General features: G+C 39.1%; 1 protein-coding gene across 12 annotated transcripts in view; it reads left to right on the forward strand.

Moving 5' to 3' along the window:
• Positions 1-25,975, forward strand: part of LOC101735722 (segmentation protein cap'n'collar) — a 143,317-nt gene that overhangs the window by 11,011 nt on the left and 106,331 nt on the right. For 3 of the 12 annotated variants that reach the window (XM_038014008.2, XM_038014015.2, XM_062670949.1), the window contains exon 1: positions 5,693-5,994. Coding sequence is in view for 1 of the 12 variants with exons in the window: in XM_038014016.2 (XP_037869944.1) it covers positions 4,924-5,010 (87 nt within the window). In the remaining 11 variants the exon portion in view is untranslated. The other 9 variants (XM_062670948.1, XM_038014016.2, XM_038014009.2 and 6 more) reach the window with 9 other exon arrangements.

Raw genomic sequence — 25,975 nt, forward strand, 5'->3', positions numbered from 1 at the left:
CAATAAAAAAATAAAAAAAATGCATGCCAAAAATTACTTAAGCCGGTATTCAAAATAATTTATTCTAAGCTACCCCCACTGTTCTACTATAAACACGGGTGATTATTGTCGCACAAAACATTCTGGCTCGAACAGTCGAACGGAGCGGAGCTCTTTGCTATTATCGCTATACACTTGAAATGTAATAAATGGAATTCATTAGAAAAGTGAGTCTTAATTACTGTCACTGTGGAAGGCAATGATAATGATGAAGAGAATGAGGTCAGAGGCTCTGACGTCATCATTTTTAAAACACGATGGAACCAGCCTCTCTGTCGTATTTTATGAATGCCATTGATGTATCCGTTGAACGATTTTTTTTGTTCTTGCTGATATAGGTGGAAGAATTTAGGGCGCACCTGATGTTAAGTGATTATTCGAAAGCGTATAGAACTCAACAACGTAAATTCCGTGACCAACTTTGAGACATCCCATCTCAATTATTACAGTACAACGACTGCCCCGCCCTTCAAACCGTAATGCCGTGTAAGAGCACATGACGCCCTACCACCAGCATAAATGAAGCTTTCCTATCATCATCAGCCTGCGGCAGTCCACTGCTTGACATAGGCCTCCCCCAAAGCTCGCCACTGAACCCGATCTTCGGCTATACGCATCCGATCCTACAAATCCATATTCGCATTCGCAAATTCGTATTCACATTCGCAAATTCGTATTCGCATTCGCAAAATCGTATTCGCATTCGCAAATTCGTATTCGTATTCGCAAATTCCTATTCGCATTCGGAAATTCGTATTCGCATTCGCATTCGCATATTCGTATTCGCATTACGCAGTCGCAACTCTCGATGCGATTGCCTACATCGACCGTCTTATTCTTTTGTGTCACCACAAGATGAGCCTAGCAAAATCGATTTTAAAATCGATCGAATCGATATAGCTCCACTCGCCACGCCCTCCCCTAGCATTTAGCGTGCGGCACCGCGATTTCACGTAGGGCTACTAACACCGATGACGTAAACAATCAACCTTGATTGAATTTTTTTTAAACAGATGCCTTCTTAAAATAATTGCGCAATTACACAATGCTATCATTAGGGACCGTCCGTAAATTGCGTGACACGAATTTTAGGACGTTTTAACTGCCGTCCTTGACAGATGTTGTCACTTTTTTTTTATTGCTTAGGCGTGTGAACGAGATCACGGCCCACCTGATGTTATGTGGTTACCGGAGCCCATAGACATCTACAACGTAAATGCCGCCACCCACTTTGAGATATGAGTTCTAAGGTCTCAGTATAGTTACATAGTTACATTTCTAGATAGTTCAATATTATCCGTGTATTTAAGAACGTTTAAAAGAGAAAAAAATACCCACTGAGTTTCTCGCCGGATCTTCTCAGTGGATCGCGATTCCGATCCGGTGGTAGATTCAGCGAAGCACTGCTCTTGCTAAGGCTAGTGTTAGCAAATTCTCTCAGATTGAGACCGTGAGCTCTACCGATCCGCGTGAAATGGCAACGCTCAGGTAGAGAAAAATAAGGAATTTCATTATTTTTTTATAAAAAGCTTTATTAAGATCATTCTCTCTAATAAGATTTAAACCTGTTTAATTTGACATTTAATTTTTATTAATTTGATTTACTTCTGATTTTGCATACATGTTTTTTTTAATGCTTAGACTAGCTGACCCGGCAGACTTCGTAGTGCCTCAATCTATAAATAAAAGACCTAAGCTTTTGTATAAAATAAACTTGAATCAAACAAAAGGAATCCGTCCGACGGAGAAAACAAAACTGTTATTTTTATTTAATTCCGAACATTTTCATATTTATCTACATTTTAAACCTTCTGTGGACTTCCACAAATAATTCAAGACCAAAATTAGTCAAATCAGTTCAGCCGTGCTCCAATTTTAGCGAGACTAACGAACAGCAATTCATTTTTATATATATAGATGGGTGGATGAGCTCACCTGGTGCTAAGTAGTTACTAGAGCCTGTAGACATCTACTACGTAAATGCGCCACCCACCTTGAGATATAAGTTCTAAGGTCTCAGTATAGTTACAACAGCTGCCCCACCCTTCAAACCGAAACGCGTTACTGCTTCACGGCAGAAATAGGCAGGGTGGTGGTATCCAAGCGGACTCACAAGAGGTCCTACCGTCAGTAAAAAAATTATTTACCCGTATATACTCGTGAGACCTAACAGGAAATTAACATATATTAATAGTTTAATATGTTAATAGTTGTATTATTAGAACTATTTCGTATTTCTTTTTCAATATTCGCGTGGATTTTTGTATAATTTTTGTATCGCGTGTGATGTGTGCAGTATGTATGAACTTGTAATAAAATCTCTTTGGCTATATACTATTTGTATCTAGCCGGTTTTGGTATCATTAAAAGTTTAAATGTTAAATAATTCCAATTAGATAATTCCAAATTAAAATTAGGAAAATGTGTGATTTTTATTAATTTTTCGTACTATCAAGATGAGTGAATCTAATGAAGAAATTCGATACATTTTAAAATTTTACGACAAAAAAGGTAAAAATGCAACGCAAGCCGCAAAAAAAATTGGCAATATTTATGGACCTAGTGCAGTGTCTGAGAGAGTAGCACAAATTTGGTTTAAGCGTTTTCAATCCGGAAATTTTGATGTCAAAGATGCACGTCGCTCTGGTCGCCCTGTTACGGATAAAATGGATGCCATTCTTGAAAAAGTAGAGCAAGATCGGCATATCAGTAATTACGATGTAGCTGAAGAACTAGGAATTGACCACAATACAGTTTTGGCACATTTGAAAAAAACTGGGTACACAAAAAAGCTCGATATTTGGGTACCTCACGAGCTCACTGAAAGAAACCTAATGAACCGTGTACTCATCATTTCTGATTCCTTATTACGACGTAATGAAACCGAACCATTTTTGAAGAAGCTGATAACTGGTGATGAAAAGTGGATCACGTACGACAAGAACGTGCGAAAAAGGTCGTGGTCATAGACCGATCAGGCTTCACAGACTGTGGCGAAACCCGGGTTAACTCGCAACAAGGTGATGCTACGTGTGTGGTTGGATTGGAAGGACATTATTCATTATGATCTGTTACCACCAAGCAGGCCCATCGATTCTGAACTCTACTGCGAACAACTGATGAGATTAAAGCTAGAAGTTGAGGGAAAGCGGCCGGAATTAATCAACAGAAGGGGTGTGGTTTTTCATCATGATAACGCTAGACCTCACACATCTTTAGCCACTCAGCAAAAATTAAGAGAGCTAGGCTGGGAGGTGTAACTGCATCCGCCGTATAGTCCTGACCTTGCACCTTCAGATTTCCACCTGTTTCGGTCTCTTCAAAATTCTTGAGGCAGTGTCAAGTTAACATCACGAGAGGACTGCCAAAACCAATTGTCACTGTATTTTGATCAAAAGCCCCAAAATTTTTATAGCAATGGGATCTACCTACAAGATGGCAAAAAGTTATCGAACAAAATGGTACCTACATAATTTAGTTAAATGTAAATAAACTATATTAAAAAATGTTGTGATTTCTCTTTAAAAAATGCGAAGAAACTTTTTCTCCAACCTATTATTTATCTTTAGTATAATACCTATTGAAAATTAATGTTGTATTTAGTCGGAAACGATTTCGATCCGCGTGTCGTGTCGTGCTGTGTAAATTCATCGCGGTTCCGATAAATAACGTCAACAATAATTGCCTCTGTGAGTAATCATGGTTTTGTTCACGAACGACGTGAATGTATCTACCTTATGTAGTTGTTGAATACAAAAAAATAATACGCCATACTAATAATTAGACGTTATTATTGGGAACCACATATTTTACTGCTTCTAAAAAAATCGCGTTTTAGTTCGACTATTCCAACATAGATGGCGCGCAAATATGTTTTCCTTACCATGGTCTTATGGCGCAGCTTACAGCGGAATTAGCCTATTAAAAAGTCCACAATTTCCACAGTAATCGCGTCAAACTTGAGACGTTAATTCAAATTCTTGACAACACCGAAATAGCTGCTGTATTATTCCTTCAAGCAGTGACTCGGAAATCTCCGGTCATCGTCCTCGTCGAACCCGTCGCTTGCGACGAAGGGCTCTGCGAGTAAATTAACCCACAGACACATCCCACTGAGTTTCTCGCCGGATCTTCTCAGTGGATCGCCTTTCCGATCCGGTGGTAGATTCTACGAAGCACTGCTCTTACTAGGGTTAGTGTTAGCAACGTCGTCAGGTTTGAGCACCGTGAGCTCACTTACTTGTTACGGTTACGCTGATATCTAACATCTGAATATCGCATCAGAAGTCATCGTGGCCTAAAGGAGAAGACTTCCAGTGCATTCGTATGTAGCGACGCAACGGTGTTCGAATCCCGCTGGCAAGTACCAAATTTTCTGATGAAATACGTACTTAACAAATGTTTACGATTGACTTTCATGGTGAAGGAATAACATAACGTGTAATAAAAATGAAACCCGTTTCGGTTTAAGGTTAGGATAGCCGTTGTACTGTAAAACCTTAGACCTGTAGATCTTAGAACTCATGTCTCAAGGTAGGTGGCGGCATTTACTTTGTAAATCTCTATGAGCTCCAGTAACCACTTAATATCGGGTGGGCCGTGAGCTCATCCACCCATCTAAACAACAAAAAAAAAATAGCCTCTTAAGGCCATTAGATTAGGTAGGAAAAAAAAAAGAAAAAAAATTGGGAATCTTCTTCAGTCGTACAGCCTCACCATTCGTTCTACCACCACTCTGCTAGTGGAATTTCATGAATCGCCTTCCGATACCCAGGGGGTATGAGTGATGCTATGCGGTGATGAGTATGCAGTGATGCTATGCTTTACGACAATTCGTTTAAGTTTAATAAGGTTTTTTTTTACAGGTAAAAATCGTGGCCCGAAATGTTAGAAGAAATTATGCCAACGATGAGGAGTCTTAGTCCAGATCCGGAAGACATAGGTGTGATAACAAGAAAAAACACAATCCAGGTGACGAAATAGTTATTTTAAAAACTTTCGTTAAGTAAACTAGATGGCGCTGTATTAAAAAAATATACTTTAATAAGTACATCAAGATAATTGTATTATTAATGTTCAGCTAACAGGTTAATAATTTTTTTCTAGTACGTATTATCGTGTTTTCATTATGTTTTTACAAGTATACACCAATATCGATGATGTATTTACCCAAATTAAGCACTTTTTCATCTCGCCTGACGAATGAAGCATGTGTTTTGTCTCTTTCTAACAAAAATGACATCATCTTATATTACTATCATTACACCACAATCGTAAATATTATATCATAATACAAAACGTCTATAAAAACAGAAGTTCTTACTGATTCACGTGGTATTGAAAGTGGTGAGGTAATTAAATAGCCATCAGCCATAATTTCGTATATCCTCCACTCGACAAAAGATGACGCTGTGCTAGTGAAATTTTATTTAGAAAAAATTCGGATAATACAAAAAAAAAACATACATTACATATAAATTGAAATCAAATTAAATGCTGATTTAATTTCTGAACCTGGTTGTAGATTGTCGAACAATAAATAGGCTATTATCATTAGAATTACGAATCAAAATCTGCTATTCCTTTCCAACGTATAAGCTTATCTCTTTCTAAACTTCATTATGACGTGTTCACCACATGCCCGTATCCGATATGAAGTCAGTAACAAAACGACACGGTCGAAGATATAACTTGTATTTTGATAATTTAAAACAATTAACGAGAATTGAAAATAAAAATACAATCGACGGGTCCAAAGTTTAGTTTATTAACTTTAGTGTTGCATTACAAAGTGAAATTCGCCTAGACGAGTGTACGTGAAGTTTTAAGTGTTTACGGAGACGAAATTAGACAGTGCTAGTTAATTATTACAGTGCTTTTTACCATTATTTCGTTTGTAACAAACCGCTTTCGGAGGTAGCGGTCCGTAACCTCTATACGTACTGTGGCAGTCACGTAAATATTCATTAAAAAGAAACACCTAAATAATTCTTAACCTAACGGCGACCTTGCTAATGACAACAAAAAACTTTTAAGTCTGTTTTCCGAACGATTCATATTCGTGTGAGTGTGCTCAAAAACCCGGCACATATAATTTAATTTTATTGGCGAAATGTTTAACTCTTTATTAGATAAGGGATTTTAGTTAGAAACTGTCCAAATAAGAAATAATGCTTTCTTATCAGTACCCTGATTTTAGTGGAATTTTAGTGTTGTACAAACAAAAGTTTGTTCTTGGCTAGAAAAAAAAAACAATATTATATTCACACGAATATACCCTAATGTTAATGTTTAACGAACATTAAAAATAACTTTAAAAGTCAGATTAGAGCAAAATTTAAATTTTATGATAATGAACAGAAAAAAAAAACACTATGAAATCAATGCTATAATGTTACAATGACGTATTTGTAGAATTCATTATGTTTTTATTGATTTTTCTTGATTATGTTACCGGCTCAGTTAGCTACAGTAACTATGAAACAGCAAAGCAGGTCAAGGTAGAGCTAGTCCATGTACAAAGATACTTGTTATTACTAGTTCTAGTTAGAACATATTCCGTCTACACTTTTATATATACTCTGTATAGTAAATATATAGTAAAAAAATATATTAATTCTAAATACGTTCTAATTTTGAATTCTTTTAATGTTATTGACTAATATGACCAAAGAAAAACTATACATAATAATATAAACTTATCAAACTTTACATATAAGACTACATGAATCAGTCGTTAATATAATGCATAATATTATTCTTTCTATAAATAAAAAATCTAGATAGTTTACTGTAAATGACACAAGTCAGACTTGACAGCTGTCAAAGGACAATTCGATTGTTTTTAGGTAAATGCAATGTGATAATACCGAATCATTAGCATTTTGACATATCTTGGGTTTAATTCGGTCTTTACATTTCATTTCACATCATAATATCATTTTTCATGAAAAAAAAAATTTGGCTGTATGACACCGTTGCCTTTCCAGTTGGAAAAATAAAACTACTATTACTACTCAATCTGTACATAAAATAAATTATAATTTTGATTGGCTTCATTATTATTGGAATACGATATTATCTTTACCGATATTGTGACAGCTCTGCCTGTTTAATTTGATGGAACGTGACCATATATGCCCACTGCGGAAACTCATTATTTACATATTATATTATTAGGCTTAGGATAGCCTTCCTGTTGCTTGGGACCGAAGACTGTTTTACAAAGATGCACAATGGAAATATAAATGTATGTAGGCAATAGTTTATACCCTTTGTCCTTTTTTAAAATGTTACACATTCAACGTTGCCAAGTTACGACCTCACCGCTCACCTGGTATTAAGTCGAATTCTTATGGTCCGGTACATATTAATAATAAAAGTAACCGGGGACAAGTAACACCCGGTCATCTGAACCTAAACTAAGATTCTCTATACTATGGGATTTTTTGGCAGGAACGCGAGGAGTGAAGATGTGTGATTTGTTTTATGTTGTCAATTTAGTGTTTCTTCAGGTTTAAATGTTTAATAACAGTGGTTTAGTCATTGTTTAGTATCTGTGAAATTACACAAATGTGGGAAAATGAAACAAAGCCGCTGAACGTAACTTCGCGGGATCCTCCAAAAAGTCCACTGAAAAAGTCTCAGTAAATGACCACCATTTTACTGAGATTATTTACATCCCATATAATCTCATCTCATTTCATTTCATTATATTTCGTTTTCATTTCATTTCATGCCATGTTTCATATTAATCAACTTCATTTCATTTCATAATATCATTTTTGATATAAAAAAAATATCGTTACAATTAAAATAAGACTTGACCTAAAGGTCTTAGTTACCGGGTCATAATATCCTTTTAAAAAAACTATAATATGGGAACGGGAGACTGCTAAACATACATCTATATTTTTAAATATAGGTATATCTATAAACTTATATTTGCTGCCCGTGGGCAAACAAACTTGTCAAATGATAATTTGCCCATTGCGGGTATCGAATTCACAACCCTAGCGTAGTTGTTAGAAGCGCTCTAACTACGGCGTCATTGAGTCAACGAAATAAAAAATATTAAATGATTCGAAAAATCAGTCAGTATTAATTAACTTGGCGGAGAAGCAATAAAACGAATACTAATATAATATTATAAATGTGAAAGTGTATTTGTTTGTTCTTCTCTCGCTTAAAACGCAACATTGAGATGTTTTTCTGCTGTGACTTTTACCCCGAAAAATAATTAATAATATGTTCCCGTGAGCAACTGTTTTATTATTTTTGCAAAAATACACATTATTTTTTTCGACAACGCGTCCGAAGCCGCGGGAACAGTTAGTATAGAAATACAACAATAACCGGGTCGAAGTCACACACACAACCTGAGACTGGTGTACATACTTTTAAATAGGTATTTAAAGAAACAAACAGCAAACAAACCTGTTGGTCCGAAATTCTGATTCCGAATACAGGCATCCTACGCGCCGCACGAGTCAGTCGTAATATATATAATGCAAAATATATAATGTATATAATCGAAAACACACAAAAACGCATTAAACATCCATGACCTGTGCCAATTTTAACGATCTTTCGAAAAGTGAAGCGAAAACAAAATATTTTCGCGCGCCATTACGTACAACTAGAGATTTAAACTTTTTTTTTTTAAATTTAGACCGACCTTGCACCGGCGTTCGGACGCGCCGGGTCGTTGTACCGCAAACGTCTTGTGGCTGTTTGATTTGATGTAATACCTAAAAATATGTATTATTGATATTGATAAACAAAAAAATACAAGTGACGCCTCAATTATTAAAATTCATTGTTTTAGGGATTTTATTAAGTCAAGTAAACTTTCATCGAGTCGCTAATTATTTTTATATTAACTAAAAAGTCTATGAACTTTATATTTAAGAGAAAACATTTGACATGTCACACAAAGATTCGAATTTAATGTAAATATTCTGTCCTATTGTGTTTAGAAGAAGTTTATAACCGTTAGCCGTTGCCAAAATCGATAAAGACTTAAACAAAGAGAGAGAAAGAGAGAATCCATCATTATTTTATGGTGTGATTTTTTTATAATATAGCTCCGAAGAACGTAACGCCTACGCCACTGGTGAAACTGGAAAGCCCTAAGAGCCACCAGTAGTCCTTCCTTCATAAAAAAGGACACATAGATACCAGTATCATTTAATACGTTAATAAAATAAAATTTTATATTTATAAACATGAATATCAGTCTACAACAAAATAAGACGAGGATACACTCGCGAAGCGATCTCTTCCAGACCAGTCATCAGGTAGACAAGAATTACTAGGAAACAATTTTAACGCAAATTACAACTTATACCAGTGGTTTTTTGTAATTTTTTTTATTACCCTTGTAGACAGACCTGATGGTGAGTGGTTACCGTCGCTCATAGACGTCAGCAATGCCAAGAACAGAGCGCAGCCGCTGCCTTCCTTTAAGTACTCTGCACAAGCCCCGGTTGAAGAAGATCTCATAGCGCTCGGGTTAAGTTGCCGCGGTAGATTTGAAGCTTTCACGTCAAAACTTTAACCTCAAAGTTCGCCTACGCGTTTTTTTATTGGATCATCAAAACGAAGTCAATGTTCTCTGTGGAAGGACATAATGGGGCGTGGGAGTGAAGATCTTGGCCTCATGAGAACAAAGAAAACATTAGCTGGACATAGAAGGGCAAATGAACTTGCGTAGAATTCTTGGTTGCATTCAGTCGCAACCCGTCCTTTACACTGAGAGGTCTGGTTACATGAGCTCACTTTAAATTCTTGGTTACGTTCGGTTGTAACCCGTCCTTCAAATTGAGAGGTGTGGTTACATGAGCTCACGTTAAATTCTTGGTTACGTTCAGTCGCAACCCGTCCTTTACATTGAGAGGTCTGGTTACATGAGCTCACGTAGAATTCTTGGTTGCATTCAGTCGCAACCTGTCCTTTACATTGAGAAGTGGGTTATATGAGCTCACGTTAAATTCCTAATTACGTTCGGTTGTGACCCGTCCTTTAGACTGAGAAGTGAGGATACATGAGCTCACGTAGAATTCTTGGTTGCATTCAGTCGCAACCTGTCCTTTACATTGGGAGGTGTGATTACATGAGCTCACGTTAAATTCTTGGTTACGTTCGGTTGTAACCCGTCCTTTGAGTAGAGGTGTGGTTACATGAGCTCACATTAAATTCTTGATTACGTTCGGTTGTAATACGTCCTTTAAATTGATGGTGGCTATGTGAGCTTACATAGAATTCTTGGTTACGTTCGGTCGCAACCCGTCCTTCAGACTGAGTGGTGTGACTTGATACGTTCACAATTTAGATTTTGACCACACGTATGGGGGGGGATGTTCATAATATGACGTCATTGATCAATAATTAAAAAAAAACTCCAAGCTTCTACGTTAATGCACCAGTACCTCATAGCTCACAGCCCACCTGGTGTTAAGTGGTTACTGGAGCCCATAGACATCTACAACGTAAATGCGCACCCACCTTGAGATATAAGTTCTAAGGTCTCATGTATAGATACAACGGCTGCCCCACCCTTCAAACTGAAACGCATTACTGCTTCACGGCAGAAATAGGCAGGGCTGTGGTATCTACCCGCGCGGACTCACAAGAGATCCTACCAGTAGTATCCATGTAAATTATTCTGACGATGGAACGTTGCAGACAAAGATATAAAATCGAGTTTAATGTTTAATCTACATAACATCAGATTGGATTCTGGCAACGGCCGCATTTCCTGAACTAAATATATGGTTAGTTTACGGAAATATAACTGAATCCAGTGTGTTTACGTATCAGGGCCGTGAAAATGTCCAAAAAATACCTTAATAATAATATATTGTTTCGAAGTGGTTTTTTTTTTATTGCTTAGATGAGTCGACGAGCTCACAGCCCACTTGGTGTTAAATGGTTACTGGAGCCCATAGACATCTACAACGTAAATGCGCCAACCACCTTGAAACCATCCATATCCTTAAGGAATTCTCGCCCTTATTCCATATTAGGTGGGATAAGCGCAGCATGTGCTCTTCTCATGCTGCAAAGGTTTTGCCTTTCTAAATTTTGAAGCCTTTTTCTTTCCTACCTAAGCTGATGGTCTAGAGATGCCATATCAGCGTAACCTTAACTAGTAGATGAAGCTCACGGGACTCCAACCTGACGATATTGCTAACACGAATCCTAGCAAGAGCCGTACTTCGCAGAATGTACCACCGGATCGGAAATGCAACCCACCGAGAAGATACGGCGAGAAACTCAGTGGGCTGTGTCTGTGGGTTAATTTACACGTCGAACCCGGGCTCCGTTAACTACTTAACCCCAGGTGGGCCGAGAGCTCGGCCACCCATTAAGGCAATAAAAAAAAATACCTGGCGTTATCCGGGTCATGTAAATTACCGAGTTACCTATATTTAAATCCGGGTAATAAACTAGATATTTAAAACCCTATCTGTCTCTTTTGCGTTACATACAAACATCCTCTATAGTGACATTAGTAACTTGAATAATTAGAGGGGACACGTTATATTTGTCTCATGATAATGAAATCTTCGGACGTAATGAGGTCGCGTTACTAGATTGATATTCTTCCGAGAATATAATTTCTGTTGTTAATAACATTTGTTTCGCTTTCTTGCATGATGCATGCAAGGTTGGGCCAAGGCGAACGCGCATACGTATTTAGGTATGCGAATTATTAAAGAGGACGCAGTGAACTTGACGCGATAATACAAGAGAAATTAATTAAAGAAAAGAATAAAATTATGCACGTAATGTATAACAAACAATTTGCGGGTTCGATGAACTCTCGTGTACTATTTTAACCCAAATCCTGATCACGCAGAAGCCACGAAGAACTAAGAACGCCCTAGGCAACTCTTTACGGATCCATCAGATCCAATTACTCTAGCATTATAAACCTTCAGCTCTAACTGTAGAAGCAGGCTTACGTCGCGTCTACACTATGAAATTAGTTGCATGACACTAATTTCACCAAAAAATCGCGCAGGGCACGAAACTAATTTGCATGCATGAAATTAATGCATGCATCATGAAAGTATTAAATTACACGTGAAACTGTTGGCAAAACTAATGTCACGAAATTAATTTCATGCCACTTATTTCGTAATATAATGTAAATTCGCCTTTAGGGACCCCGGTAACCGTACTCGTCGAACTCGACAAAGAGGTCGACATGCAACCTAACTCATGCATCAGCTCGCTGAGTTTCTCGCCGGATCTCCTGGCTGAACCTTTGCTCGCCCACCTGTCCTGGTGAAACTGGAAAGGCCTCCAGTAATTTTACAGTCATAAAAAAAAAAGAATCTACCACCGGATCGGAAACGCGACCCACTGAGAAGATCCGGCGAGAAACTCAGTGGGCTATGTCTGAGGGTTAATTTACTCGCCGAGCCCTTCGTCGCAAGCGACGGGTTCGGCGAGAACGATGACCGGGCATTCGCTTGATATCTCGAAGCCATCACATTGTCTAAAGCTTTATATTACCCAAGCTCCCTAGTAACTCTTTAGTACTCCCTCTGGTAACTGCATGTAAAGGTTTTGAGTTTAACTCAATCTAGTTTCTTACGACCACTTTGAGTAAACTCCTTTTTTGGGGATTATTAAACACTAGCGACCCGCCCTTGCTTCGCTTCGGAAACTGTAATTTATTATTGATTTCTCCACTATTTAATGGATGTTATTATACATATAAACCTTCCTCTTCAATCACTCTATCTATTAAAAAAAACCGCATCAAAATCCGTTGCGTAGTTTTAAAGATTTAAGCATACATAGGGATATAGGGACAGAGAAAGCGACATTGTTTTATACTATGTAGTGATAAAAATCACGGTAAAAAATAGTCTGTGTGTATATAGAAATTATTAAAGACGTCAAATTAAATTTCCTGCTCGCGGATCCTCGTTGATAGGCGACCTTGTCACAATTGTTTAAGTTCTTGGCTGACGTTGTCCGTTCTAAATACAATGAAAATAGGTAAACGGACATCTCTTAGGTATGTACAGATACAGGGTGTGACTTTATGAATATATGTAAAGAAACTATTTATTTATAGTACCTGCATTTGTACAGCGTTCTATAGCTCCTATGTAATCATAGAGGAGACGCTTTCGATAATGGTGACATACATTGATGTTGAAGGAGATGACATCTGCCATGTTCGTGCATATTGTTAATCTATATCTATCTATCTATCTTCTATCTATATATATATAAAAATGAATTGCTGTTCGTTAGTCTCGCTAAAACTTGAGAACGCCTGGACCGATTCGGCTAATTTTGGTCCTGAATTATTTGTGGAAGTCCAGAGAAGTTTAAAAGATAGATAAATATGAAAATGCTCGGAATTAAATAAAAATAACAGTTTTGTTTTCCCCTTGATGTGTCCCCGTCGGACGGATTCCTTTTGTTTGTTTTAAGTTTATTTTATACAAAAGTTTAGGTCTTTTATTTATCGATTGAGGCACTACGAAGCTTTTTTTTTTTTTGTCTGCCGAGTCAGCTAGTTAATAAATAATAAACTGCCGTCTGGTGTAGCGGTAAGTGACATGGTCACTACACAAGGGGGTCGTAGGTTCGAATCCTGCCAAGGGAAGATATTGTATGATAAAGATAAAATGTCTTTTCCAGGGTTATAGATTTATATTAAATATATGTATGTTTATAATAAAAATCTTACATTTATATCCGTTTTCTGGTACCTGTAACACAAGTTCTTTACGAACTTATCACGGGACCAGTTAACGTGGCGTGATTGTTAGTAAATATTTATTTATTTATTATTATTAAAAAAAAAGTAATTAAATAGGAAGAATAAAAAGGAATTGAGATTGGTGGACTTTGAATGTCGTTTTATAAGACTTTTTGAGAAGTATGTGACTAGGAAAACAAACAACCGTTCTGAGCGCGTACTGGTTTATTACTGTCACGATCAGCATGGACAAACAGTGCCATACATATCATTCCTCCACACTAATTTTGGAACCTGACAACAATAGAAATTAAATATAATCAATAATAGAATTGCTTGTAATCAACTCTCTTCTTGCGACGTGTGAGCGGTGGGGAATAAGTTAAGGACGAGGGTCCGGGCTGATGTGGATCAGAAACAGGTGAGGTACGTTTAGACGCGACTGGTGACGACAACGCCAGCGGCGGCGCCGGAGGCTCGGCTGAACTGCCAGGAACTAGGTTCTCCCGTTCAAGGTCAACTTCTTCGCAATCACCCCAGATCTCGTCAGTTGGCTGGACAATGTCACCAATATCGGTTACTACATTTTCTTGCTCGTTACGTCCGTCTCCACTTTCCATTCCCACAGCCTGTTGAGCTACAGAAGTCATAATCGAACCATCGCTATAATTGGTTTTGTTAGGTTTTGCTAAAATTGTTGTGTTGGAAAATGGAGGCGACGTACTAGTAATACAACTCTTTTTTTCAAAATCTTCCTTACTTCTAAGAATCTGATCGATATGCCTAAAACATGTTGTTTCATTTTTAAAAATATAAATTTCATACATCCTTAATCCTATTTTTCTTTTTATTTCCCCCTTTTCCCAGCTTACTTTCCGAAAACTGTACCACCGGACCCATACAATTTCACCGGGTTGAAATTCCCTTTTTCCAGAACCGTAAATGTTATCTATGTCCTTTTTTTCTGGCACAATAAGATCAAGTCTAGTTCGTAAATTTCGGCCGAACATTAATTTTGCAGGTGTTTGCCCCGTGGTGCAGTGCTCGGTATTTCTGTAGTCAAATAAACACCCCAAAAGCTTTTCATGAATAGCATGTTGTGATAAATTTTCATTAATAATTACTGATTTGATCATTTTTTTACATGTTCGTACTGAGTTTTCGGCTTGGCCATTACTACATGGGTGATAAATAGGACTCGTTAAGTACTTAATTCCGTTGCTAGAACAAAATTCATTAAATTCATAAGAATTTATTTTGACATCGTTATCGGAAACAATAACGTTAGGTATACCGAAAATAGAAAAAATATACTTTAATTTATTTATCAAGGCTAAGGTAGTAGTTCCGTTTTGCATATATAAACATTCAAGCCACTTGGTGAATGCGTCCACGATTATTAAGTAAATTCGTTGCCCTATTGACATGTAATCCAAGTGTATGCGATTCCACGGGGCGGGGGCACGGGGCCACGGCGCAGGCGGCGCGCGAGGTGGCGCAACGCGCAACTGCACGCAGGAGTCGCACGCGCCTATCCAGTGTTCTATATCGGCGTCGATGCCTGGCCACCACATCCTACCTCTGGCACTACTCTTAGTCTTCACTATACCTAGGTGTGTACTATGAAGCTCACGCAACATACGATCCTGCAACGTTGTTGGAATAACAACCCTATGTCCGCGCAGTATGAGTCCGTTTTCATATTGAAGATCAGATTTGCAATGGAAAAATGGTAGTATTAGGTTACATTTTATTTTTCGTGGCCAACCACGGTTCATGTATTTAATCACCATTTGTAAGTTTTTGTCGGTTTCAGTGGCTTTTTTAATGTCACTGACTACAACTGCCGGCAGTGTAGTATCTAAAAATTTCAAGGTATATACAGCATCGTTTTCGGGATCAGTTTCGCTCTGCGATAGTTTCAAGGGGGCACGCGAAAAAAAATCAGCGACTACATTATTACCGCCAGTAGTATATTGAACCACATAGTTGTAAGCGGACAGAATGATTGCATATCTTTGCAATCGTAAAGCCGTCGTTACAGAGATGCCGTTTTTTTGATTAAAAATAGAAACTAATGGCCGGTGATCAGTTTTCAAAATAAACGGCTCATCGCGACCATAGAGATACTGGTGGAACTTTTTAACTCCGAAAACGATCGCTGTAGCCTCCTTTTGAATTTGGCTATAGTTGCGTTCGCTAGCCGTTAACGATCTCGACGCGTATGCTAGAGGGCGCTCGGTTGCGTCGGCGCCGCACCTCTGGGCCAGCACCGCGCCGAGGCCGCCTGGGCCCGCATCTACGGTCAGAATCAGCTGAGCGTCGTGCTCGAAGTGGGCAAGGACGCGCTCCGATGCCAACTCGGTCTTTACCTGATGCACCGCGCGACGTTGCCGCTCCGTCCATTCCCACTGCGCGCCGTTGCGGAGTAACTCGTGAAGTGGACTCATAATACATGATGCGTTGGGAATAAAATTTCTGTAATAATTTACAACGCCAAGGAACCTTTTTAATTCTGTAACACTGGTGGGTTCCGCAGCATGTAAAATTGCTTGAACCTTATCGTGGGATGTACGTAAACCATGTTTATTGATAACATAGCCTAGGTAGGTTACACTATCCTTAAAAAACTCACACTTTTCTTTTTGTAAGCGTAAACCAGAATCATTAAGCCTAGTTAATACTTCACGTAACCTACATAAATTAGTATATCTATCGGGGGCTGTTACACATATATCATCATACCAACAACTCACGCCCTCTATGCCCGCTAGAAGTGTTTCCATTGTTTTTTGGAAAATTGCTGGAGCGTTCGCTAAGCCATAGACTAATCGAGTGTATTTGAACAGACCTTTTGGCGTATTTATTGTAGTTAGCTCTTGTGATGACTCACTTAGAATAAATTGATTATATGCATTTTTTAGGTCAATTTTAGAATACTGAACCCCCCCACCTAGCTTCGCAAAAACCTCTTCTATTCTAGGCAATGGGTACTTATCAATAAGAAGGTCTTTATTTAAAGTAATTGAGTAATCGCCGGCTATTTTAACTGTACCATTATTTTTGAGAATTGGCACTATGGGGGTGGCGTATTTCGAATGATTAATAGGAACTAATATCCCCAAGCGCACTAACCTATCCAACTCGGCTTCTACCTTAGCTTTGAGCGCGAATGGTACCGTTCGAGGTTTGAAAAACTTTGGTACAGCATCCTCTTTTAATTTTAAATCGACCTGAAATTTTGTGAATGACCCTAATTCGTCACGCCACAGATCTGGAAATTGTTCTAGCAAACTTTGAACATCTTTATCGGTATAACAAATGTTATGAAGACCAGTGGTAAACGTTACACCGAAGGCGGACATAAAATCTCGACCGAGAAGTGGAGGGCCACCGTTTTTAATAACAAATAATTTTAAGTTTTTTTGTTGTTGATTAAATTTTGCCTCGATATCAAAATACCCTTCCGGTGAAATTTTATGTCCGTTATAAAGGCACATTTTGATGTTACATTTATTTAACTTGTACTTCGAAAACAATGTATCGTATAATGATTTTGATATCACTGATGTCCCAGAACCAGAATCTAACTCCATTGTTATGCTCTTGCCACCTAGCAATAATTTTAAATTAATCGGCTTATCAGACACGTACTTTAAACTATAATTATGACATTCCTCACAATGGTCAGGATCCGGAATGTGGCCGACACCTTTATCGTGGTCATCACAAATATTATTGATCTGCACATTTTTGTCACACACTTTTTTTAAATGTCCCTTTTCACCGCACTTCTGACAGCGATAGCCCTTGTAACGGCACTTCTCTTCGTCGTGGTTTCTTAACCCGCAAACCGAGCACCTTGGGAAGTCACGACGTGGTTGCTGCCCGCGAACTGATTGACCATCACCAAGGTGGGACCGCTGCCGCTGCCCTGAATAACCACTGCTTGGCTCACTCGTCCGCGCTCGTCGATTAGCTTCACGTCTATCGTCGAGCGTGAAGGAGGCACGGTACACAGGTTCTTCCTTAACACTAACTTCCATGAACTTAGCCTCCCTCGCACTCTCTGCCTGCTGGGCTATTTCTAACGCTCGATCGATTTTCATTTTTGATGGGTCCTGCTCGTACAGCTTATCTCGTGCTGGACCTGAGCCCAGGCCTAGGACAAAACGATCCGTAAGGTTCGTTTCCAAAGCCGCGCCGAATTCGCAATAACTTGCCAACCCCCTAAGTCGCGCCGCCCAGTCTCCTAATGATTCGCCTGGGGTTCTCGTAGCCCCATAAAAACGAGCCTTGTCGGTATATGAACACTTCTTTGGCTTAAAATGATTATCGAGTAATGAAACCAGCTCCACATACGAAAATGAATCAGCATCTTTGGGGTATGCTAAATTTCGCACTAGACGGTACGCCTCATCGGAGAGGTGCGTAATGAGGATAGCACTTTTCTTTTCTTCCGATACGTCATTTACTTTTAAAAACTGTGTTAAACGACTCTTGAAAATAGACCATTCACATGTTTTATGATCGTAAATTGGTAAATTTCCCAAATAAGACATTTTTTAATTTTTATTTTACGCGTGGGTAAATTAATACGACTCGTCGCCAGTGAGAAGTATGTGACTAGGAAAACAAACAACCGTTCTGAGCGCGTACTGGTTTATTACTGTCACGATCAGCATGGACAAACAGTGCCATACATATCACTTTTTCTATTTAATTTACTAGGATTTGCAACTTGCAATAAACATGGCGTTGCTCTGAAAACAAAGAAACGACATTATATACATAAAATATGATTGATATGATATTTTCCAAAATTTTAAACTTTAAATAGCTGTCCTGTAATATTGAAAAAAAATCGCTTAAACCAAATAGCTATGAACATTCAGTAACATACGCTTTTCTGTCTTAAGTTTGGATATATAAGAGCTCCAAACAATTACATTCGGACTGTCGCATGTCGGTCTACCAAGAAATTTCACACGCTTAGTGCAAAACCCTCCCTTTGTGGATTCCTCCAAGAATTCTTCAAAGGGGAACGTATGCTTCGCGGCAATAGGCAGGATTGTGGTACCTACTTGTGTAGGTTCAATAGGCCAGAAAACACCAGAGAGCGCTACTGCATTATATCCGCTGAATCCTTAAGTTGCCTTAATACATCAAAGGGAAGAGATGGTTTGTAGCCATCCCAGACCACCACGCAGCCTCCGCTCACATCTCTGGACCGAAATTCCAATACACCAGCGCTCTCCGTTTGGCTCCACGCAGACGAGGGCCCTCCGAATCACATATCCATGTTATAAATAGAACAAAAACCTTTACGGACTCTGTAGGTTCGCTGTCCTTTTCTAGCGCGTTCCACGCCCTAAATAGTCGGCATCGAACCTTGCGAGTTCCAATAGTGTGTCGAATGAGTCACCGAGGGCGCCCGGTCTAGCTGAGATGCTAAGCCATATACGGTAGGCGCTAGCATGTGAGAATTATGCAGATAAAAAAATTGCAAAGTCCGCGTCGGGACACGGTTGAGGGTTCTGTAGGCTTGGACTTCGTAGCTTGGTCGCCGAATGCGATGGCCGAGTTATTGAAAGTAGTGACGTCAGGAATTATGACGTCACTACCCTCATTGTCAGGTCGTGAGTACTTGGCGAATTAAAAGCCGCGCTCGACTGTCTCTTGTCCTTTTTATTAGGAAAAAGGGTCACCGGTGGCCATACGGTCTCTTTAGTTTTACCAGGTCATGGGGGTGAGGTGGGGGTTAGTTGGGAGCGGTAGGATTAGTTAACAGCCGCCCGAGAGCCTTTGAGGGAGATCTGAGAGCTCGAGATTGACTGCTTGGCAAATACATTCACTATCAGATCGACCCGCTGAGTAGATCCAGCGGGAAACTTAGTGTTCTGATGTTTTGGGTTTTTCGGTGTCATCTCTTTCTCTCTCTATACAACGACACGATTGAGTCGCGTAGTTACCCGATAATTTTCAGGTATCGCTTGGGATCTCTGGGTCCGCGGAGGGATTTCGGTTCTCTCTGTTTTTCTACTTGGAGAGTGCTTTGAGGAATTGTTTGAGATGAGCCCATCATGTCATTTTTACCATCGCACCGCCCGCCACCGAAGCAGAGTTCATCCATGCTACCTAGAACCACTGTGTTTTGTGTGTTGTGCACTCTGCCACTAGAGCCGGCTTTGCAATGAGCTTCCCTTACGGTGTTCCCCGAGCGCTAGACATGTCCTTCTTCAAACGAGCCTTGTGGAGAGTACTTAACTGTAACTTTTCGAAGGTCATTCCTGAATCGATAAAATGTTTAGCAGCGCGTTCACTGTGTGTGACGTCAGTATTCCACTAGACCGCAGTGAGGGATGAGATGTTTATAATTTTGCGGGTATGTTTATTTGTTCTCTTATAACTCCTAAATTATATATGGTGCTTAGCAGTGGTAAGTTTCATCTCGTTCTCCAAACGAGGCTTTTGGTAACGGTAGGCAGCAGCTCGGCCCTGTCCCTGGCATTGCTGATGTCCGTGTGTGACCGAACCACTCATAAGGTGAGCCGTATTTACGCATACAAGGGCAATAAAAGACCGCAGAACTGGCTTGTTTTGCCATAGGAAATTGTATTCGCGTGCTTTGTGCCCAACTCGCCGTTTTGTATGGCTTCGTTCTGTTGTTCTCTGGAACGGTGCGGGCCTTCGAAAAGGAATATTCCGCAGGTCATTGTTCGAGTACATTGTTTTAAACAAGAGGTAAAATTGAATAGGGGACTTTTGTGCGCCGTTTGGACAACTCTTGGGCCAACTTCTGCGTCGGTTGACGTATCTGATGACGTCAAAAGTGGTGAAAAATCCGTCTCTGCAAGTAAACGGTGTTAGGCAAAGGTCGATTTAAAAATAATAAAAAAATTCGAGGGGTGAAGAAAGGCTATTGGGTTTCAGCGACATTTTTGGAATTTTACAGAAGAGCCCTTTTAAAGTTTAACAAAAAAACTTTTTTGGCTATATGAACGGAGTAAACTTAATTGAAGTTCAATTAAAAACATCGAACTATTGATGCTGGTACCGAATAAAACGAACCTTTACTCACAATAAAGATAAATGTCGCGTGTTAAGCTGAATGTCACTTAAAAATATATCATTTCGCCCCTCAATTCTGGGAAAATGTAAAAGACAATCATAATATTATAAAACAAGCGGCCCGCTCCGGCTCCGCTCGGGTCTTTGACAAAAATTTCAACGATATTTGACGTATTATTTTTTTAAATAAAAGAACACTTATTGCGGCATAACTATAATAGTTAGATATTCCACCATGTGATGTGTAGATCTTCCACCGAGCGAGTGATATTCCTCGGTAGACCGATGCTCCGAATGTGGTTGTTCGGAACTTGTATATATGCGAGCTTATCTTGAAAATGTCGTAAGCGAGTTTCAGGCATCTCTCAAATATCTTGCCTTCTATGTTAGCTACCCGCCACATACTATTATCGACTACCTTCGCAATGTATCGAAAAAGGAATTGGATAAAATTTTGTTTGTCCTTATGTTAATCAATAAATTTCATTTTGTATACCTCCATATTTTTTTGTTGTATCTTTGAAATGTAAAAAAACTTAAAGCCCACAAATGACGTCATCATCATCAGACCACAGTGCTGGACATAGGCCTAACCCAAGTTTCACCGCAATGACCAGCCTTTCCGCAAACTGACATATGACGTCACACGTAGCGAATCGTTGTTGCTTTTTGATCTACTTCTTTGATTAGTAAGTCGTCGTGGCCTAAGGGATAAGACGTCCGGTGCATTCGTGTTGAGCGATGCACCGATGTTCGAATCTCAGGCGGGTACAATTTTTTCTAAAATACGTACTCAATAAATGTTCTCGATTGACTTCCACGGTGAAGGAATAACATCCTGTAATAAAAAAAAACGCACGCAGTTCTGTCACGTTACACGCATCCGAAATGACACATGCGTGGCCACAAATGACGTCACACACGCGCCTAATCCAGCGAAAGTTTGCGCGGCAACGCTGTACCCGACCGATCGAATTACGAAAGTTTAGATAGAATCTCTCGCGAAAACAGAAACTCAGAAAGCGCGCGAATTCTTTAAGAGGCCCACAAATTAAGTATGATTCGGAGAAAGTGATGCCCCTCGCTGGTAGCGCCCAACAGCGGATTTTAGATATTCGCAGCGATTAATGGTGCCACCTACTATTGTTATCTATTTATTAATACGTGAAGCAAAAACTTTGTACCCCTTTTTACGAAAATTGCTCGGACTGAGGAGTATGAAATTTCCCACACTTATCTATATCTATACTATCTATACTAATATTATAAAGAGGAAAGATTTGTTTGTTTGTTTGTTTCGAATAGGCTCCGAAACTACTGGACCGATTTGAAAAATTCTTTTTCCATTAGAAGCCGACATTGTCCTTGATGAACATAGGCTTCTTTTTTAATTTTTTTTTGGTTTCATGTGTGTTTTAATGTTTCCGAAGCGAAGCGAGGGCGGGTCGCTAGTAGAGAATATAGAGAAGGAGTGCAGAATGCTATTTTTTTTTTTATTATGCATAATAAAAACATTAAATCAATAAAAAAAACATAACACACGCTACCATGTATTTGACACACACACGCATGCATACTATTTGTTTATGGTCAAACTTTTCTTATTGCTTATAGTCTGTGGTTAAATTGAGAATAGATTAAATATTGTTTATAATATTTGTCTAAAGACTACCTAGTCTTGGCGAAATCTGTGATTATAGAAGTTTATAAGTTTGACAATAGAATCAAAATAGTGTACAAACTTATTATTTCAATTAATTACAGCCGAATTTCGACTACCGGGAGACCACTAGTATTTAATTGATTCCCCTAATAATCTAACTGACTAGTGCAGTGGTTAGCGCTGATTATTCCGCCGAGGGTCGCCGATTTGAATATCGGGCATAGATTGTCTGATGATTATATTTGTTTGCTCTTCGTTCGGGTATTTAATGGGAATCTACTTACGGGATTTTTTACTGGTGGTAGTATCTCTTGTGAGTCCGCACGGGTAGGTACCACCACCTTGCCTATTTCTGCCGTGAAGCAATAATGCGCTTCGGTTTGAAGGGTGGGGTAGCCGTTGTACTACTGTATACTTGAGGCCTTAGAACTTATATCTCAAGGTGGGTTGGCGCATTTACGTTGTAGATGTCTATGGGCTTCAGTAATCACGTAAGCTCGTCCAACCATGTAAGCAATAAAAAAAACCTAGTTGTTACGGAAGTCTCGATTCTGCGCCTGCCCTACTCCTCAAATAGGATCTCAATGCTCTGCCGCAGAATACATAATATATAATGCCAGTAATTACGCTATCACATTTAATACCGGTTTAATTTTTGTTACACGATATTCGCTCATCGGGGAAAGCATTCGTGACCACGTGTTAAGTATTTGGGGGATTTAATGACAAAGGGAAAGAGGATCTTCCATCGAACTGGTGTAATTGCAAGCTTATCTTGATAATGTCGTAAGCGAGATTCAGGCATCTGTCAAATATCTTGTGTTCTGTGATTGATACCCGCCACAGGTACCTATATATTATCTTGGGACATTTGGTACTTGGCTATTTAGAGTAGGACTGATGACCTGCTGTGGGTCGCGGGATAGTAGTGCAAAAGCGGTCGTTGTGGCGAGCTTTGGGTGATTCCTGTGTCCTCTGTGTGCATAGAATAGGTAGGATTCGAACACCGGTCGTCTTATCCTTCAGTCCACGAGCGGAACGTAAGAATGTTCTCCGATATCCTTATCTGCCTTGGTCGGGCGATCCATACTGCCGTTTCAGGCATGACTGGCCGACAAGGTAAACCACTCCGACCAGACCAAATACAGACTGCACGTATCTGATTATGGTGCCAAAGGACCCGTTTGACTATGTTTTCGTGGACGGCCCTGTGCGATCTTCCTGAAAAACAACTTAGGACTCATTCTGGACGCACTAGGGTGTAGAATGTATTCAGCCCTTAGCGTAGCAAATCCAATAAAAAAAATTATCCAACATAAATGAAAGTACATAGGTATGTTGAACGTCAAAAAGAAACTACCGCCAATTCACAAAAAGTAGCCTCCGTCCTGAGAAGAACTGGCAAGAAACTCAGCGGGCATGTCTTTTTTTTTAAATATTCATTTTTTATAATGAGTATTATAACGTAACAATTATTGCAATATTGAAATGCCCGGAGCGAGCAACTCATTCCCACTTTGTGCAATCTTCTAGATAATCATTGAGCAGATGCCCGTTTTGAAGAGTGGCACAGCTGTTATGGTGTAGGCTAGTCCTCGTTAGACAGTCAACCATTTTTTTATTGCTATTTGGACGAGGTCACAGTACACCTGGTGTTAAATGGTTACTGGAGCCCATAGACGTCTACAACGTAAATGCGTAATGCTCAGTATAGTTACAACAGCTGCCCCGCCCTTCAAACCGCAACGCGTTACTGCTTCACGGCAGAAATAGGCGGGGTGCTGGTACCTACCCGCGCGGACTCACAAGAGGTCCTACCACTAGTAATTACGCATTATAATTTTGCGGGTTTGATTTCTATTACACGTTATGTTATTCCTTCGCCATGGAAGTCAATCGTGAGAATTTCTTAAGTATGTATTTCGTTACAAATATTGTACCCGCCTGCGGGAATCGAACCTTGGCACAGTGGCGTCGCTCGATACGAACGCACCGGCCGGGCGGCCGTCTTATTGTTTAGGCCAAGACCACTTCATTTTATTACTGTTGGTCAGATTTCTTGACCAAAACCCCACCGATAGAGAACTATTTGTTGATTTTTAATTGAACTTCCTATTAATGCTTGTTTTTTTTTTTATCTGCATACCATGGACACGCGGTGACAGAACAAACTGTTATCATTTCCTATGGCGTAGGGTTTAAAACCGTTTGTTCACTTATCAGTATACAAATAATAATAAAACTAAAAAAAAACACTTCATAGGAAGTGAAACCACAGATACAACAAAATTTGCGATATTTTTTTTTATTACTTTTTAAATTTCTGACTTCATTTGAGTGACTCATATTATAAGACTATAGTACGTTTGCGTCAGACTCAAAATACTTTGATGATAATGATTCACATGGAAAATGTTTACTGTCTATGCTTATTTATCTGTAGGCGATATTATCATAATTGCTGTTGAAAACGGAGACCGTAAAATAATATTATTATTTTTGCCGGAAATCGTCAATTTGACTAAATAGAAAATGTTACCTAGGTTAAGACTGAATCATGCATTTAAAAAAAAAAGTAAAAGTTGTATCTTTCATCGAATATTGCCACAAAATTAGCGCCATGTGCAATGTACGTGTTGGCGCGTAATTTCTTCGGTGACATTCCAAAGTCACCTTTAAATCGTATACGATTAAAGGTCACTATGGCTTGTACAGAATGAGAGATCTAAAACTAGCAAAATGACCTAAGTTCAACGTCCAGTGTGCAGAGAGCCGTCTCTACTCAACGCGCCTTAAAAAGATAAGCTCACGATAAACTGGTTAGGTATCGCGTGCAAAACTACCAGTTTACATTGATCTATCAGATGTTTGGCAATGTTTGTTTATAATTGTAGACGGGTGGGTCGTGACTTTGTGGTCGTTGAACGGGCAGCGCGACGCCACGTTCGCGACTCGCGTTCGAACTCCGAAGTCGCAGTTCGGTTTTTCGCGCCAATGAAGACTGACGGCGCGGCCCGCGTCGTTTCGCATGTAAACAAAGGCATTGTTTCCGCGTAAATATTTCTTTCGTTTCTGAATCGGAAAAAAAGACTAAAATCGACCTGTTGAATAGTGAAAATCTGTTTAAAACATTAATAATAGTTTTTTTATGTAAAATATCAGCTGTTTCTTACGTATCGAAAGAAAAAAAAAATTGAAGAATTTTTTTTTTTGTAAGCGTTCGTAATTTGAAACTTAAATTGTAAAATTTCTTTTTGACAAAGGTTCGTTACGGATGTTTTTGTATTATTTCAAATTATGATATTGTGTTGCTGTTTATTATCTTGAACAAAATTACTATCACTATCATAATCGGGCTTCGATCGTAAACAAAAACAATATGGCGTTTTGCGAACATGAATTTCTAATTTTAAAATTGACAATGTTTATCAGTCGCGCTGCATTCCGTGAATGATAGATTTATTATTGGT

The sequence above is a fragment of the Bombyx mori genome, chromosome 11 (assembly GCF_030269925.1).
Source record: "Bombyx mori chromosome 11, ASM3026992v2".
NCBI classification, from domain to species: Eukaryota; Metazoa; Arthropoda; class Insecta; order Lepidoptera; family Bombycidae; genus Bombyx; species Bombyx mori.